At 56.4% G+C, this 17,666-nt stretch overlaps 1 protein-coding gene across 9 annotated transcripts in view; it reads right to left on the bottom strand.

The window, feature by feature from the left end:
* Window positions 1-16,709, bottom strand: part of CACNA2D2 (calcium voltage-gated channel auxiliary subunit alpha2delta 2) — a 143,851-nt gene extending 127,142 nt beyond the window's left edge. For 4 of the 9 annotated variants that reach the window (XM_053219323.1, XM_053219324.1, XM_053219325.1 and 1 more), the window contains exon 1: window positions 16,242-16,708. In XM_053219323.1, the coding sequence (XP_053075298.1) occupies window positions 16,242-16,456 (215 nt within the window). In that variant the 5' untranslated portion in view covers window positions 16,457-16,708. Of the gene's footprint in view, window positions 1-16,241 lie in introns of all 9 variants that reach the window. The other 5 variants (XM_053219329.1, XM_027038796.2, XM_027038797.2 and 2 more) reach the window with 3 other exon arrangements.
* Window positions 16,710-17,666: the final 957 nt, after the last annotated feature.

Raw genomic sequence — 17,666 nt, 5'->3', positions numbered from 1 at the left:
TAGCTGAAGCCTGATTGGAAGTGGTAACACAGGCTCTATCCATGTGTCACCAACTACTCCAGTCAGATTCTGTGATTCATTCGTCCCCATCTCCCCTTCTGCACATCCTCCCCACCCCCCAAAGTGAGTCAAATCCCTGATGAGCCACAAATAGCTGTCCTCTGTGTGCATCCTTGACATGGCCTCCTGCCTTGAGGAGAACAGAGACCCCCCCCACTCAGGATCCTCTATTCTTCCTCAGGACAGAGATCTCCCTGTGGAAAATGGCAGGGCCCTGGAGGACATCCAGGTACAGAGACGAGGTGGAGCAAAGACCATAACTAAACCTATCAGGCCCAGCTTTGTTCTCTGGCCTTATGTCCCTTCCACCAAGTCATCTCCACTAGGAAGTCTTCCTGGATTTCCTCCACCCCGTCCCTAACCTATAGTCCTCACCTCATTTTACTGACCCTTGCCTTAAGTTGGGGCTGTAGCCTGGTCCCATCACCAAGCTCCCTTCAGAGCTTAGCTTGCAGTATGGCAAAGAAGAGTCTTCTGGAAATGCCTCAGGATATATTTACCCAAACATCCTGCCCTCACCAGACTGATGCCTACCCTGTTCACCTCCTTCAGCAGTGGGAGAGAAGCTGCAGACCAGGGCTGGGAAAGGGCCTCCAACTTCAGCAGGTGGCATAACACCAAAGAAAGGACCAGTGATGTGGAGCATTCACTGTATGCTGGATGCTTTGTGTGTGGTTCCCACTGATGTCACACAGCACCCACGGTTAGGTGCAGACCAGTCCAGGCCCACTTCATGGATGAAGACTCTGAGGCCCAGGGGGTGAAGCAACACACTCAAGGCTACACAGCCAGTCTATGCTGAACTGTAATTTGAACCCAGCAAAGTATGGCTCCAGAGACCAGGGCATGTCTTCTAGGGCCTCCCTAATCTTAAGGTGGATGCCAATGGCCAAGATTTAAAGTAGGAAATAGGGTGCAGATAAAGGCCACCCCCTCATTTACGACCTTTTCCAGCTTTGAGAAGGGGCCTGCCCTTACATTCGAGCCCCTACTGCCTCCCCAATAATTGGGAAATTATTCCTTATACCCCTCCAGGGCTGTCCTACCATAGGCACGTTGTCTCAGCACTGTGAAGCCCACGCCCCCTCCAATTCCCCCCTAGAGAGCCTGGACTAGGTTGGAAGGAGGGATGCCCACTTCCTCTGGGATTTGCTTCTTGCGAGCACCTAGCTTCTCAGAGCCTCGAAGCTGCATGTAAATCGAATGTGAGTGCTCAACCCGCCTTGACACGCTTTGGGCTGGTTACTCTCAGGTGCTCTGTGGTGAATCCTTTAGCAATGCAAATCCCCTCTGTGGGCTGCGTGGCATCCAGAGCTGCAGCAAGGAAGGGGATTCAGCAGCCACCTCGGCAAGTGCCCCTCCTTCTGAGGAGCCCCAGGGAGGTGGCCAGGCTGAGAGGAGCCACTCTGCCTGGTGAGCCTGAGTTGTCCTTGGAGCTGGCTTAAGGAGAGCAGGGCTTATTCCTGACAAAATATTCTGCAGGTTGTTTCCAGCCTTCCACAAATTCCCCACTAGCTCATGTACTCTCTATTCATTCATTCAGATGGTTACTGGGCCAGGCTGCAGGCTGGGCACTGGGAAGGTAAACAGTGGTGATCAGGGCAGGTGTGAGCCTTGCCCTCAGGAGCTTGGAATTCAAGGAGAACAGACATCAGATCTGATCCAGACCCGATGAGTGGAGGGAAGAGGAGTCTAGTGATGCATGCCAAGGGCCTGACCCAACCTGGGGGGCTGGCCAGGTGAAGGTGGCACTGCAGAGCTGGTGGGCAGTCCAGACAGAGGGTGCGGCAGGCACAAAGCCCAGGAGCGAGGTGAGCTCTGCCCACAACGAAGTCCCGTGAACACACCCAGACCAGCCACAGGCACCAAGGCAGGCTGCTCTCCCACACGGAGTCCTGCAGAATTCCAACCCCAGGTACGCAGGGAGCACCTCCACGTGCCAGAGGGTGGAGGGTGCTGGGCTCCCGACAGCAGGGAGATGAGGGGAGCAGGCCCTCGTGTCCTCCTTGCGCTGACTTGTGGGCCACCCCTGCCACGGCATCTGACCTATGTTTACCAGCCCAGTCCACATGTCCCCAAGGTCCATCTGTGAGAAAGCAGGGTTCAGAGTGGCTACCCATCAACTTTGTGAATTTTATTTAACATGAGGTTTCCTACTACTTGCCCTGCTGGGAGAGGTGCTTAACACACAGCCCCTGCCCTGTGAAAGTTCTCCATCTGGGAAGAGTAGGCCCTGGGCTGCCTGGGTGTGGAAGGACCCAGGGAAGGTGGGCCCTCTGGGCAAGGGAGAAAGGGGAACTGGCAGAGAAGTGCTTGGTCTCCTGGGAACTAATTTCACGCACTCATTTGTTCCACAGACTACCCAGTGCCCATTAAAACCTGGCCCTGGTGCAGAGCCTCCTGCCTTGGGCATGCCAACACTGCCAGGTACTTTGCAACCTGTGACCTCTACCCCCACCCTCTGAGCCCCCTGGCTGGGGGCAGCAGGAAGCTGTGAGCCTCCACCATATACACATTAGAGGTGGGGGATAGTATTATTATTTCCATGGCCTAGATGGGGGTTCTACCAGTGAGACCCTCCTGCTGCCACTCCAGTCAGAGGCACCCACAAGTGCAAAGCACTCACAAGTTTCCTGGTCTTTTTAACACAGATACTGTCACTAAAACACCATCTCTTGAGTACGGGGGCAGGTGCTCAAAAAGTGTCAGCTGAAAGACTGGACACTCCATCTTCACAACTATAAAATACAGGAAACGTGATCCCATTTTAGAGATTAGGAAACTAAGGCACAAAATGACTCAAACAAGGTCATAAAGGGGGCTCTCTTTGTGACTCACAGCTTCTCCCCTCCTTGATTCTGGTCCCCTGGACCAGGCTTTCTAGCAGGCAGCAGGTAAGTGCATCAAGGCCAGCAGAGTCCATGGCTCTGGCTCCGTCCCTCTGGACAGCCCCATGAAGTCCCCACCCTTCTCCATGTTAGAGTAATGGCTTCCATACGCCACCAATTTGAAAATCCCCTATGAAATTTATTTCCCCCGGCACTGGATCAGGAACCACGGCAATCACACCACTTAATGGCCTCTGGGCTTGTTTCCTGCCACCCCTCTCCAGCTGCTCTGTGCCAGGGAAGTTAGGGCTGTGGGGCCCCAGTCAGGAGCTGTGCACAGCCCAAGGCATCCTGGGTGCTAGGAGGCACTGTCCAGGGGTGCAGCAGCCTGGGGAACACATCAGCAGCACAGGGATGGACACCACCTGGAGCTTCGGGAACTGGGGTTGGATCACATGGATGAGCCCCTTCCTTACCGTGCCCCTGTCCCTTGTCCTTGCCTCCCCACCCCCACCAGTGGCTTTCTCTCAGAGCAAAGTGGGTCCAAGTGCTTTCCCCAGGGCCTCCAGAGCTCTGAGTGGGAGAGGCCTAGGACCATGGGAATGGCTGCAACCCTGAGAAGGCCTGTCAGAACTCCATCTGGAGAATAAGTCCTGCTCCACCTCCCCCACTACTACCAGAGGTGGTGTCTCCTCACCCCTTGGATGCTGCTTGGAGTGCCAGCCATGCATAGTTATCATTTACTCAGCCTTGCTTCCATTTCTTCTTCACTGACAGTCTCCCATAGACTGTGAGCTCCCGGAGAACAGGCCCAGCATACAGCTAAGCGGACTTGGGTGGGAAGGGGCAGTCAGGAGGTGGGTCCTGAAATTCGGGCAGGCTGTGGAGTGGTCAGCAGAGTAGTTGAGGCAGGACCAAGTGTCAACACAGAGGAGCAGTCAGGAAGGAGTGTGGCAGCCAGCTGAGGAGGCCCAGTGATCTCCCTGAGACAGACCATAGACTCTGGCCACTGGCCACATGCATAGGCATCTAGGAACAGCTGGCTTCCACAGGTACCACAACCAGAAGACTCCCCAGAACCAGTATGCCAGCCCCCACCCCCGCCTTCCCTGGGGAAGTACCCTGTGCTGGGTGGGGCAAGGGGGAGGGGTGATCCTGCATTTACTTTCCTGTCCCTACAGCTATAATTCTCTACCTGGGCTTACCTGGGTGGCTCTGGAAAAATATTGATGCCTAGGCCCTGCCCCTACCCAATTAAATAACATAGCCCCATGGGCTCCTGGACCCACCTCCCCCTCTCCCCTAAGGACAGACCTTGGAGGCAGCCCCTGGGCTGGTGCATCTCCTTGTGAAAGAGCCACAGGAGGGTGCGTGGAGTGGCCTTTGCCTCATGGCACCAGCAAAGTTAGGCCCATATGGAGGCCCTGTCCCAAACAATGTAAAAGCTTTTCCAGCTTTCAAAGACACAACCAGATTTGCCTGCAGACATCTGTGTAGACTCTGTTCAGCAAACATTTATTGGGCACTTGGTATGTGCTAGCCTGGAGCTCCAGCCAAGGACAGGTGGCCACTGCCCCTGACTCTCCCAGGCACAGAGCCTTGAAAGGCAGGCAGCAAAGACTATCGCAAGACAAGAATGGGGGAGCCTTCAGGCAGCCTAGGAAGCCCCTGACCCACAAGGGAAGTCAGGGGAGGCTTCAGGGAACAGTGATTTCTAGTCAAGCACTAAGGGATGGGCAGAGGTCAGCTGGACAACAGGCAGGTCCTGCTTGGAGCTGGCAAGGCCCTTTGCAGCCCATCTGACTGCTCCCTGGCTTACTCCATGCTCAGTGCATAGTAGGTGCTTATTAAGCCCCCATGGAAGATGATGGCGCTGTCCTAGTGGTACTCAGTCCTGAGGGCAGAGATCCCCTCCTGTGTCCATTCCTGTGCCCATCAGAAGCAGCCCCCTTGGCTGTGGTCTCCATAGTAGCTACTTACAGAGTAGGACAGAGATGAGAGCAACACAGATGAGGTGGCAGGAGAGCATCATCCTCAGCTATGGAAGGATCCATCAATCTGGAGGGTCCCAGGAATGACGATGATACTGAGGCTCAGAGAAGGAGGGAGGGCAGGTGGCTTGCCTAGCCTCCCACAGTGAACTGGACACAGGCCAAGGCTAGGGCAGGGTAGGAGGACACTGGCAGAAGGAGGAAAGGAGGCCCATACCCTACAGCACAAGCCCCTGAATTTGTGGGCCTGCAGCAGCCAAGGTCTGGCTTAAATACTTGACCTTGCTGCCTGTCTGTCTCCCTCCCTCTGAGTCTTCCATAGGTAAATCTAGGCACCACCAGGGTGGGAGTGGGAGATGGAGCAGGTAGGAGGATGGAGGGTAGGGAGTGGAGTGATGGGGGAATGGAGAGTGAACCTAGACTGCCCTGCTCCCCCATTCCATGTATGCACAGGGGATCACAGTACCATCATCAGCTCCCAGCTGGTGAGTGGGAGAAGGCCTCAAAAGGAGATTTAGATCAGAGGAGGCCTTTCTTGGTCTGGAGGACTCACAGCTGTGCCAGTAAAGGCCAGCCCCAGAGAATCCTTTTCTCTCACTGACAGGTAGGGAACAGTGACCAGAGGGGCACCCAATCTAGGAGCAAGACAGAACCCAGGGCTTCTCCCAAGACTTGTGCCCTTGGCTGACTGACTCCTGGACACTGTGCCCAGTCTGGACCCAAGACTGATGTAGGCAACAGAGCCCAGAGAGTAGCAAGAAGGGCCAGGGGCAAGGTCATGAGAATGCAGCCTCGTTGGAGCATGGATCTTGTCATATCCATCAAGGGAGCCAACCAATGGACACCCAGTCCCCTCTGTAGTTAGCAGGCACAAGTATACCTACTCCACAGCTTCCCCCTCCCCAAACAGGAATCAAGTCTCACAGGCAGCACCCAGCCAAGTTCAGGCCCTCCCCTTGGCCACATCCATGGGTCACTTCCTCAACTCTGCAGCAGTAGGACATGCCCTCTGTCTGCATCTTCTCAGTACACCCACAGCCTCCAAGGACTCAGGGGGTACTACAGGCCCAGTGAGACAGCTGGCACCTGTGAAACTATGCCCCAAGGAACTCAGTCTGATAAAAAGAGGCAGCCCTTGGAGAGGAACAGTTGTGAAGAGTGCAGGAGCGTGGGGGCACCCCGAGGGTCCTGTGGTCAGGGGACTGCCTGGAGGAGGTGAGTTACAGAAGGGCTGTGTGAGGCTGTGGCTGGGTGTTCTGAGTACTGGGGTGTGAATCCTGCTTCCATCACTCACTACCTGTGTGATTTCAGCATTACTCAGCCCTGCTGAGCCTCAATTTTTTTTGTCTATGAAATGGGAATAAAAATGGATTAATCTCATTGGATAGGATCCATGAAATATATCACCCAAGGCACAGCTCATAGTGACTGATGATGTAGTTAAAATAACTACTTCCTTAATAAATGTTTCCTTGAGCATGGACAGCCCCCCCCCCCTTCCCTTCCACCTTCTTCCTCACCCCTACTCCACGTTGAGGCCTCTGGTCTGGTCCTGCAGCAGAAATTGCCTTCCTATTTTCCATGATTCCCCGCTTCTTGCTAACAAAACCCAAGTCTGTAAAAATCTCTCCCACCTCCAGCCCCAAGGTGACCCCATCCTTTGCTCAAGGGTAAATCCTGATTAGCTGGAGCCAATCACAATGCACCTTCCCTACTGCCAGTGATTGGTTTACAGTAGACATGTGACCCAGCACTAACCAATGAGGTGCGAGGGGAAGTTGGCTAGGGGCTTCTGGGCCAGGTTTTCTAGCCTCTTGCGAGGAACCCAATAACCCCTTTACTCCAGTTGTCTGATACCTCTAATGCCTGGAGCTATGGCAGCCATCTTGTTGTCATGAGGGGCTTCAGCCAAGAACAGCCCCACTAAAAATGAGGCCAGCCAGGCAGACTGCAGGTGAAGACTTGGTCCTCAATGACAGGCTAAAGACCCACCTCTGGGCTCCCTGGCAGAAGATAAAGGGACTAATCATGATGGAAAAAGTCATCATGCTGTGGTTGCCACGGTGGATACAAAAGCTGCCTCTTTTCCTTGCAGCCAAATACACTCTTCAGACCTGCCTTTTGAAGGCATAGTGGTCAGCTCCACACCTACTCCATACCAACACAGGGTTGTCAGAGAGGCCCACAGGGGTAGGGAGCCAGAGGAGGGCATCAGTCAGAAGGGCTCTTGGTCTCAGTACTTGGGATGAGCAGACCAGTACGATTGAGGGATATGGTGAGCAAAGACCAGAGCTCCTACTAGGACCTGCAAGTGGCTCTGCCTGGCTGGAGTCAGGATATTCACAGGGCTAGTGGCCAGAGACAGGAGCCAGCCCAGGCAATTCCTCAAATGCAAAGTTGGGAAGGAGGGCTCTGCCCATGGCAGGCTTCTGGGTGCAAGGTCATAGTTAACCCTCAGTAGGAGGCACTGCAGCATGCCTAGGGGGTCCAGGAAAGGAAGGGAAGACTCCCAGGTTCTCACCATGCCCACCCGGGCCACAGCTCACAGGGGGAAGGAGAAATGTCCATTTGTGAGAGTCCTCAGCACAGAAGCCTGTTTTGCCAGCTCATTTCTCTTTTCTAATAAATGAAGTTGGGGGCAGGGCTGAGGTAGGTTGTTTTGTTGTTTGTTTGTAGGAACCAGTGGCAGCACCAGGCCTGACCTTTAAGGCTTCAAATGCAGCATTTCAGGCAGCGCCGGCAGGCAAGGAACACGGGCTGCAGAGGAAAGTTATCGAGGCTAAAATGCCACGTCAGGCTGGAAACTCGTAGCAGCAGGGACCTCTGCCCATCTCAGGATGGGCGGCCCATTTTTGCCCATCTGGCAACAAAGCTGTGCTTCCTGAGGGTACCCAGAAAGCCCTGCTGACTCTAAAGTGGCATGGAGGCACCAAGGTGTGTCCCAGAGGAAGATCAGGAGCTGGGGCCTCACACCACACAGGCGCCTTGCTCTGTAGGACTTGCCAAAAGAGGCCTCAAATTGCTCCTGCATCCCATGTCAGGGATGTTCTTATTATGAGAACCAGTTGTATGTCATAGTGCAAGGACGGCTAAGTGGGGATCATTCTTTGAGCAGCCTGTATTGAGCACTGGGGACTGGGTCCTGCCCACAGGGTGTGTGCAGCCAGAAGACACAGAGCGGGGGCTGGGGGTGGGGTGGGGGCGAGGCTCCTCTCTGCAGCCTCAGACAGCAGCTTCCTGGTCTTACAATGGAGGTGTCTGGGTCCCCAGGGACTTCTGTGGCTGGGCTATGTCCTTCCCAAGAAAGGGAACCATGCAAGGCCCATACTGCCCAAGGAGATAGTCCCACCCAGGTACCCTGACCCCACAGGAACCCTCACTAGCCCTGCAGGCTCCAGACCCCTTCTCAGTCGCTTCTGTCCTTTGCGGAAGCCTCCTCCTGAAATGCCGAGGACACTGGGCTGTCCCAGCACTGACAACACAGGCCCTGAGAATGCCAGGAAAGCAAAACTAAATAGTTCTCTCGGACATCAGAACCCATCAGATCAGGGGCGGAGCTGAGCTGGGCACACAGCAACCCCAAAGGTCATAGCTCAGCACACGGCACCCAGACAGCTTGCTTATGAAGACTCGGTAGACAAAAATTCATCTTTGAAAGGAAGAGATCTGGCTGCAGATGCCCCAAATAGAGGAACATGTGGAGATTATCAAGCTGAAGGTATTGTACCCCAAATCATGCCCGCAACTGACTGCACAAATATTTTCCTGGGGGTAAGAACCCCAAATCAACAACAGATGCTCCAAAGGATGCCAGTCTCCCTCCCTTCCATGTGCAGATGAGAGGCACCCGCTCCAAGAGGGGAAAAATGCCAGCCCAAGGTCACACAGCAAGGGTTTCCACTCTCCCTGCACCCCAACCTCCATGCTCAACCTCCAGATTCTCCACAAGTGGAGGGCTGTTTGCAAATATGCTTCACTTCACAATGGACTCACCAAGCTTCTCTGAGTCCCAAGTCCTCCAGTGCATCTAAATACCATTCAATTTGCAAAAATTTGAATTACAAGGACACAGCCTGTGTGTTTCCTTCACAGACTGTCATCGCGCCAGTTGGTAGACGATCAAACTTTCCAGATCAGCCTTAACTCAGGCTGTTCCTGACATAAAAGTTTGCAAAACACTGGTCCTAACAACCAGGCTGCTTTATTTCCCACTGCCAGTATTTGCCCAGCTCTGGCATTAACTTCAAAGGCAGGTGCAGGAGGGGGCCATTGGGAGCACATTCTGGGTACAGAGAGATAAACCATGCATATGCCTGCACGTACATATGTGCACACATGCACAAGCACACCCTCAACTTCGCATTCATATGCACACACACCAACACCTATGTACACATGTGAACGTGGGCATGCACACACACCTGAGCGTATGCACACAAACAACATGCAAGCATGTGCACACCGGGGCACACATGTTCACACACACCCAAACACATGTCTTCATATACAAATGGACGTTTACACAAGTGAACACAGCTAACACACATGTGCAAACACATACAAGAGGACACTCTTAGACACTTCCATTCACAAGATTACATGTGCACACAGGCCAAGGCAAAGGCGAAGCACAGGAGGAAAGACCCAAAAGCCACAAGTGAGTCTCTGGTGCTCGCAGGGCCCAGCTGTGCAGGGGGGGTCACGGATGATGGGAGAGGTTCCTGGTACTTGGAGTGCAGACCTAGCTGGACTGAGAATTCTCACAGGTCAGGATCCACATGCCCTCATCATGCACTCTCTGGGGTCAGGCCCATCCCTCAGGACCTTTCCTATCCCAGTCCTGTGAGGCACCACAATCAAGGGAACTCTATTTTACAGACAAGGCCCCAAGACCCAGAGAGGCTGAGGAAGTTCCCAAGGTCACACAGCTGGTGAGAGGTGTGGCAGAGCCTCAGTAGCACCAAGCAGGGGACTCATTCAGAAAGATGTGGCCACCAGGGAAGGAAGGCATGGAGGTGGGAGCCAGGGACCCATGATCTCAGGAGGGCAGGGAAGAGAAGCAGAGGGGCAGCTCCTCCCTCTCGTCGCCACTCCTTTCCCCTTCAATTAAACAGTCCTTACCAAGGTGGGGAGAGCTGGATAATGATCAGCAGGAAAGACTTCCCGTGCCCCTCCCTCTCTGCTAAACAATTAGGTTGATTAGAGCTCAAAGTGGGTCAGTCGGAGAAGCAGCTTCAAGACACCCAAGGTGTGGCCAGAGGCCAGTGGGAGGTGCAGGCTCCTCACACTGGAGGAGATGAGGTCTAGCTGGGCTGGGGGGTCAAGTCTCACTCCGTGGCTAGAGCACAGTGTGAAGAGGAGTGGGAAGACCCTGAACCTATCTTCTGAGGACACGAATGTCACAGAAGAGCCCTGGAAGAGAGGAAACTGAGGCCCAGGGGGAGGAAGGGCCTTATCCAAGGTCACCACCATGCAAGCTACCCAGCTGAGAGGATTGGGCTGGAATTGCCTTTGACAGAGGTCCCCCCAGGACCAGACCCTCAAGTCTCCCATGTGAGGATTCCCTTCACCTAACCCCAGCTAGACAGGGTCTCCTACTTTGTGAGGTCCCTCCCCCCCACCCAACAGGCTCAGGCACCAGCACTAGCAGCCGCCTGGAGCCAAGTGGGCCAGAACAGCCTCAGAAGGAGAAGACCTAGCTCAGGTGAGAGAAGAACTAGATGGTCCATGAGCAGGATCAGGCCCAGGGAAACCAAACCTGCAGCCTAAGTCCCACAGTGGCAGGGCAAGGCAGAGCAGCCCTGCCCCCAGGTCCTGCCGCAAAAGGTCAGGCTCAGATTGTGTGGGCCTGAATGACAGCATCTTTGACTCCTTTTCAGTAGCTCCCAGATATCCCCTTGGGGAGTTTGCAAGCCCCCCAGGGGCAACCCAATCCATTGGTGGTCACCTGCAGGGCTAACTCTCCCCCCACCAACCTTAGCCACAGGCAGCTCGGAAGGCTCTTCAGGTTACATAGGACAAGAGAGGAAGGGAAAAGAAAAAAAAGCAAAAACCACACATGCACCTCCCTCTGGGAATACGAATATTGATCCTGTAGCTTCTTGTTTAGACAGTAGGCACCGGAGGAAAAAAAAACAAAAAAAACAAAAACCCAACCTGACATGAACAGAAGCTCCCCAGTTGGCTGAAGGAATGTAGCCAGCAGTGGGAAAGCCCCCCACCCTTGCCTTTATGGTAGCCTAGACCCTGGTGTTCCCTCCTCCTGCCTGAGGCCCTGAGCCTACTCACTTAAAGACACAGGTCACCAGTTCCCGAGGCAGATCTCAAATCTAGAAGCCTGCAAGGACAGCGGCGGTGTGCGGGAAGAGGAAGGAGAAAGAGACCGCCCCCTACCCACAGACAACAACCTGCCAGATGGGACCCATGCCACAGGCCTGCCTACTTTGACTCTCCCAAACCTCCAGCTGCCCTTTGAATAGCTTCCCAGCCCCCCAGATCCCACCTGTCTGTACAGCATGAAAACTTGTAAGATCTATAAGATCTGAGTCCTCTGAAGTCCCCTCAGTGCTCACAAAACTGCCAAGGGACTAGAGGATCCAGTCTCAGGTTTCCATTAACACCCTCATGCCCCTTCTCTCTGGAATCATACTGGAATCTGGAGGGGGTGATGGCATCTTGGCATCTCAAGATAGGAGTCCCTCCTACCCACCCCTCCATTCCAGGCTGTCCTGGCCTATGACTCAAAGCTTTGGAGAAGAGGAAACTCTGAGTCGGGGGGCCCCATGATCACTTGTGTACGTGTGGCAAGGGATGGAAGTAGGATGGCAGTGAAGGCTTGAGCCAAGGAAGGCCCCCTCAGGGATGCCTGAGACCCAGAAGAGCAGAGGGATGGTGTGGGAAAGGTTATAGCTGGAAAGCCTAGGCATGCTTCGTCCAAAGACCTAGGTTTTGGTTCCCTACCCCCAATTTCCTGGGCCCAGTGTTCAGATGTGCCCAGGCCCCTAGCAAGGCAGCTAAGCATCCAACAGATTAGTCCTCTCTCAATCCTGCCTCCAGAAGTGGTGGGGCTTTGGGCAGCACCTTCATCTTTCTGAGTCTCAGTCTCCTCATCTGTGGGACGGGCATGGGCACAGTTTCTGAGGTCAAGGTAGTAATGTGGATAAGGGTCTGGCCTGGGTTCATTGAGGGGAGGCCCACCATTAGACTGGTGGTGTCCCCCACCACAGTTAAGCTGGGCTTCAGGGAGTGAGGGAGGGAGGTGGTCCAGTGTCTGTCCTCAAGGAGCTGATATCCCATGTGGGTGGGTACAGCCTAAGCTAGTGGCACAACCCAGAGGCCTCCAGAAGCTGTGGAAACCCCTGAGGAAAGCATGCACTGATGAGAGGACACATGAGCAAAGCAGATAGGAAGACACTCAGCCTATGGGAGCAATATGAAAAGATGGGGGTGGGTGGGTAGGGGTCCGTCAGGCTGTAGCATTAGGGCTTGATGCTAATGTTTACAATAGCTGCCACAGTGCCCACCTGCAGAACCCTTCCTGCCCACCAGAGGCTACAGCCTCTTGCATGAATTCTCACCACCAGCCTCTTAAGCAGATTCTCTCATCTCAGGGAAACTGAGGCAAGGTCATCCCAATCAGAGGCTCAGCTCTGGAGGCCAATGCTTGAGTCTGCTGGGCCTACACCTAACATCCAGCAAGTCCCCAAACTGCCCTCTCCCCAGGAGCTGGCAGGGTCCACCCATACACATCTGAGGTGCCAAAAGCTGGCAGTGCCCACCTGCACACAGGCAGAAGGGAAAAGGAGGCACTGAGTGTAGAAGTGCTCACTCCACTTGTGAGTCAATCTCTCCTTGGGGACACCAGTGTGACTGAGAATCCAGAGTGAGACTCACCCACAGATTACGAGGGGACTCATCTTAAAATGGCTCCCCCCATCTTCTCAGGGGTCAGTCTGACACAGCTGGCTAGGAGGAGGTGCCCAATAAGGGTGGGGCACAGGGGAGACAGCAGCCAAGGGTCTCTCTCTTCCCAAAGCCTCCGCACCAGGAGGAATGTGAGCACTTGGTAGCCCTGCATGCCAGTGGTAGTGGCAGCAGGCTGTGAAGCCTCGCCCCCTCCCTCCTGCAAAAGCTGCGGCAGGTCGTTGGGGAAATGGGGGACCCAGATGTGTGATGTTGCCTCCCTCTAATAGAGAGAGTCACAGGGAGGTGAAGGCGCGGGCTCAGAGGCCCAGACAGACACACGTCACCCACCATTAACCGTAGCTAGACTGACGCATGCCCCGTCGTGGGCACTCAGGAAAAGGAGCACGTACTCCAGCTGTCATTAATCTGCTGGGTGGGTCCAGACCCCTCAGGCTCTCAGTTCCCCACCCACCCGCTGCCAGAGGAAAGGAGGTGCTGGTCAGCATCATCACGGTGGCAGAGTGGGGCTAAGAGGGTGCCGCCAGCCAAGCAGCTCAGCCTGGCGCTCCACCCAGCACTCAGCCAGGGCCCCACAGAGTAGGGGACAGAGAAACCCAGGGATGCTGGAGAACAGGGGACAGAGGTCTCACAAAAGAGGCGGGCAGGGCAGGGTGGGCACGGAGCAATGAGAGGGATGGGCAAGGAAGTGGAGAAGGAATGGGGGTGGGGGGAACCCAAGAAGGGGGCCAGGGAGGGGCCAGGAGACAGCGGGAGAGACGCAGGGAGAGGCAAAGCAGTTGCCCTCGGCAGCAGTGGCCATTCACCGCTCACCATTCCTGGCCGTGGGTGAGTGGAATTGGAAACAGGGAAGCAGGTGAAAGGGAGAGTGTGTGCTCTGACTCTTCCTCCACCAACTTCACCTCCAAACACGAGTGCACGTGTGCACACACATGTACTCGTGTGTGGCCTCCTCCAGGTGGGGTGAGGGAGGCCCCCGCCCCCACCTCAGCCACCAAAACCAAAGCCCTGTCCCCACTCCAGCGGCAACTCCTCTGTCCTCCTTGATCCAGCGGCAGCCTCGGTCCACTTCACCTAATGGGGAGAGGGCCACGCTGCCACAGCAATTATAGAAATAATGGCTACCGAACCCCAAACCCACACTGGCTTAAAACCCAGAGGCTTGAGGACCCGAGCCCCATCACTCTGCCAGACGCTCATGAGGAAATGATTTCCTGCCTAGGGCCCCCTCCACTGAGGGGTCATCACCTCGGTGCCATGACGCTGAGGCCCCCACTTCCCATCTCAGAAAGCCACCTGTATCAAACTCTCATTCTAGCCTGGCCACACTGACCCAGAAGAGTTCAGGGAGGCCATCCACTCCCAAGCAGCCCCACAGCAGCTGCCTTAGCCTTTCATGTTAGTTCAACAAAAGCCCCCACCAGCTAGCCATGGTCATGCGGGGCCCCTCACTCCATTCCCTCCCCTTCCTCCCTCCAAGGATCAATGGGCATCCGCATCTGCGGGACCAGGGCAGCTGAAGGGCGCTGGCTGTCACGGTAAATCCTGTGTGTCGTTGTCACATTAGTCACTTCCCTCTAGACCCTCAGAGCCGCGCAGCCCCCACCCCACCCCCGCTCTCATTCTCTAATTACGGTTTGCAAGACATGTCCCAAACCCTCAAATTAGCTCCAACTCTATCGACAACAGAAGAGTGTCCAGCTGGAAATGTGCTGCTGCCATCACACCCGCCTCATCGTCTTCTTGCTGGGGACAAAGTGACAGGTGTCCACTCTGGTCAGGGTCTCACACTGTCCTTCCAACGGAGACCCATGCAAGCCCAGCAGCCATCTGACCCACTGCAGGTTGCAAGGAGACGGGGCAAGGTGGAAAGAGGTGAAAAGAGACGTCTATTTAAACCTTCATTCAAGGAGCTACGAAATGGCTAGGGGAAAAATATTGTGGCTTGGCTTTAAGGAAAAAAGAACAACAAAAAAATAATGCTTCTGCTCTTTTTAAACATTGTGGTTTAAGTCCGTTTTCATCACGGCAAATCAAAGACAATGCACCCAAAAGCCCTGAACTTCCATATGATTCTCCTCTCCCTGCACACCCCCAACACACACACACACACACACACACACACACACACAATCCAGACGGTTGACAGAGGACACGTCCGTGCGGCACCTGTAATTTGCCAACTGATCACCCGCCTGAGCACAGCCAGGCTGTGTGAGGAAAGAAATGACGAGATGAAGAGACACTCAGAGCAGTGCCTTTCCTGAGTTTGTTTTTCCCTCAACTGGGAGAACCTACAAGCTGGAGTCCGCAAAACCAGGGGCTCCTACCCTTGGGCAGAAATGGTCTAATGACGCAGAGTCAGCCTCTCCCCTTCCCTGAAGCCAGCACCTTCCCCTTGGCCACTAGCAGCCTAGCTACTTATTTCTCAAACCCCAGGCCTGGCTACTGGTGAAGGAGTTCAGGGACAGGTGGCTCCACACTCCTGGAGACAGATAACAGACAACAAGGTGGTCACCATGGCCCAAAGCCACAGGGGCAAGAGGAGTCTGGGCACTGACATAAGTCTGGGGCATGGTGCCCACAGAGATAGCTGTTGTCCTAAAGGCCACATGCACTGAATACCCGCCCCCCACCCCCCAGCCCCAAATACATCTGGCCAAGCTCACCAGAGGAGGATGCCCAAGTTTGCGGGCTCTTGGGGATGGAGAAAAGGCTCAGAAGGACCATGAGAACCAGCAGAAGCTGGCAGGGCCAGGAGATGCTGTTCCCTTGTTGGTAGCAGCAGCAGGGGTGGGCAGGGTTCTCCCTGCCATTCACTTTCGGCCCCCACCCGAGCACCTTCACCTCCCAGTTGGGCTCTCCAGGGGACCCTCTCCTCAGGTGGAGAACAAGGGACACCGACCCCCTCTGTGGCACCGGTCACAACAAGGTGCCTGCATCCTCTGCATCCAGCCCTTCCCATCAAAGGAAAAGGGCAGTGAAGACAGGTGTGGAGGTGTCCCCCACCTCTGGTTCAAAAGCGCCAGGTTCCCACTGGGGAGGAAACGTGGGGCAGACGCGCGGCTCCAACTCTGCCGGGCAGGGGTCGCTGGCCGCCCCCTCACCGAACCTCAGGTTTCCCTCTCACCGGGACAGCGCAGGCAAACTCGGAACCCCTCACCATATCCCAAGGCTTGCAGATCTTGCTTTGCCCCTTTTGGGGGTTGGGGGGGAGAAAGGGCACCGCGGGGGAAGTTTCGCGACGCAGACAGAAGCACCGGGACCACGGCTGCCCGCCCTGTGGTTTTGGGGCCGCCGCCCCCCCGTGCAGCCGGCAGCTGGACCCCAGCGCCCCCGCCCCCGCGCGGGGCGCGGGGAGGGACTGGCGCGTGCCGGGGGGCGGAGGGGCGCGCAGGGCTCGGCCGGGGTCCCGCGGCGGGCCAAGGAGGCCACTTACGTGTGCTGCTGGGGGAAGCTGTAGGCAGAGGCGCCGGGGGCGGCGAACAGCGGTAGCAGCAGCAGCGGCGGCAATAGCAGCAACAGCGGGCGCGGGGGCCCGGACGGCGGGCGCCGGGCGCCGGGGCCGGGCCGGGGGCCGCGGCCGGGCCAGGGGAGCGCAGTCCGCGCCGGGCCGGGCCGAGAGGCGCCGCAGGTCCGAGCCGGCACCGCCATGTTTCCATTCAAGATGCGGCGCCGCGAGGAGGGGGGGCGGCGGCGGCGGCGGGGTGGGGGGGCGCGGGCGGCGGGCGGCAATCCGGCCTCTCCGCCTCCTCCGCCTTCGTCGCGCGGGGCTTCCGGGGCTGCACCGGCCGCAGCGCCTCTGCGGGCTGCGCGCCGCGATCTCTCCGCCGCGCTGACTCGAAGCGCTCTGAGCGCCAGGTCCGGGACCGGCGCTCAAATAGCGGCCGCCGCCAACCTGCCGGCGCCGCCCTCCCCCCCTCCCTCCCCGGCCGGCCCGCCCCCGCGCGCCCCCGCCGCGGCCACGCGCCCGCCCGTGCCCGCGCGCCCCTAGTCCCCGCGCGGCCCCGAGCCGGCTGTGCTGGCCCGCGCGGCCGAGCGGAGCCCGTGCGCGCGCGTCCTGCGCCCCAGCCTCTGGCAGACCTCCCGGTGCGCACCTCTGTGCCCCCAGCCTTGGACTCCGTGCCCCTCTCTGCGGCACCCGCGGAAGAGTTCCTGGCCCCGCGGCCCCTGGCAGGCGCGTTTGTGACCCTTCTGGGGGCTCGCGACCTTCAACAGGCTGAAGGCCTGGAGTCACAGGTTTAATGGTGGAATGGCAGACTTCAGCCAGTCTAGAGAAGAGGGCAGCGGTGCTAAAAGCACACCCCCAGTGGCTCCTGCTACCTGCAAGAGTCTTGACTCAGGGGACTTGGATCCCCACGCCCTGAGAGGAAGAAAGAGCCTGCGTCTCCTGGCTCCCTGAGCTCGAACCCAGGTCCAGTTGCACAGTTGTGAGGGACCGAGAATGTCAGGGTGCAGCCCTCTAAAGCCACTCATTTACTTCCCTGGCCTAAGCAGGCCCAGTGTGCAGACTAGCCCCAAACCCCAGGCCCCAAGGCTTCCAGAGCCTGTATTTAGATTCCTCCAGTGCTGGGAAGCTCACTCCTGCTCAATCCAATCATTTCTTGTCCTTAGGTGCCTGGCTCCTCCCTGCTGCAGGGAGAAGGTTGGGGCTGGTGTGGCTTCTGACTCTGCAGCTTGTGGGCCTCTCAGAGCGTCAGTTTCCTCCCTTGTGAATGCTTATGTAGATGCTTAACCCCAATTCTAGAATGAAGTGAGCATGGGAGTGAATTGCTTGGTAGATTGAAACACTCTTGGTTGGGAGAGAACATCTGAGAGATTCCCCTGAAGTTGCCCCTGGAACCCTGCCCCTCCCCCTGCACAG

This window comes from Acinonyx jubatus, chromosome A2 (genome assembly GCF_027475565.1).
Source record: "Acinonyx jubatus isolate Ajub_Pintada_27869175 chromosome A2, VMU_Ajub_asm_v1.0, whole genome shotgun sequence".
Taxonomy (NCBI): domain Eukaryota; kingdom Metazoa; phylum Chordata; class Mammalia; order Carnivora; family Felidae; genus Acinonyx; species Acinonyx jubatus.
This window is presented reverse-complemented; position numbering and strand designations above follow the sequence as displayed.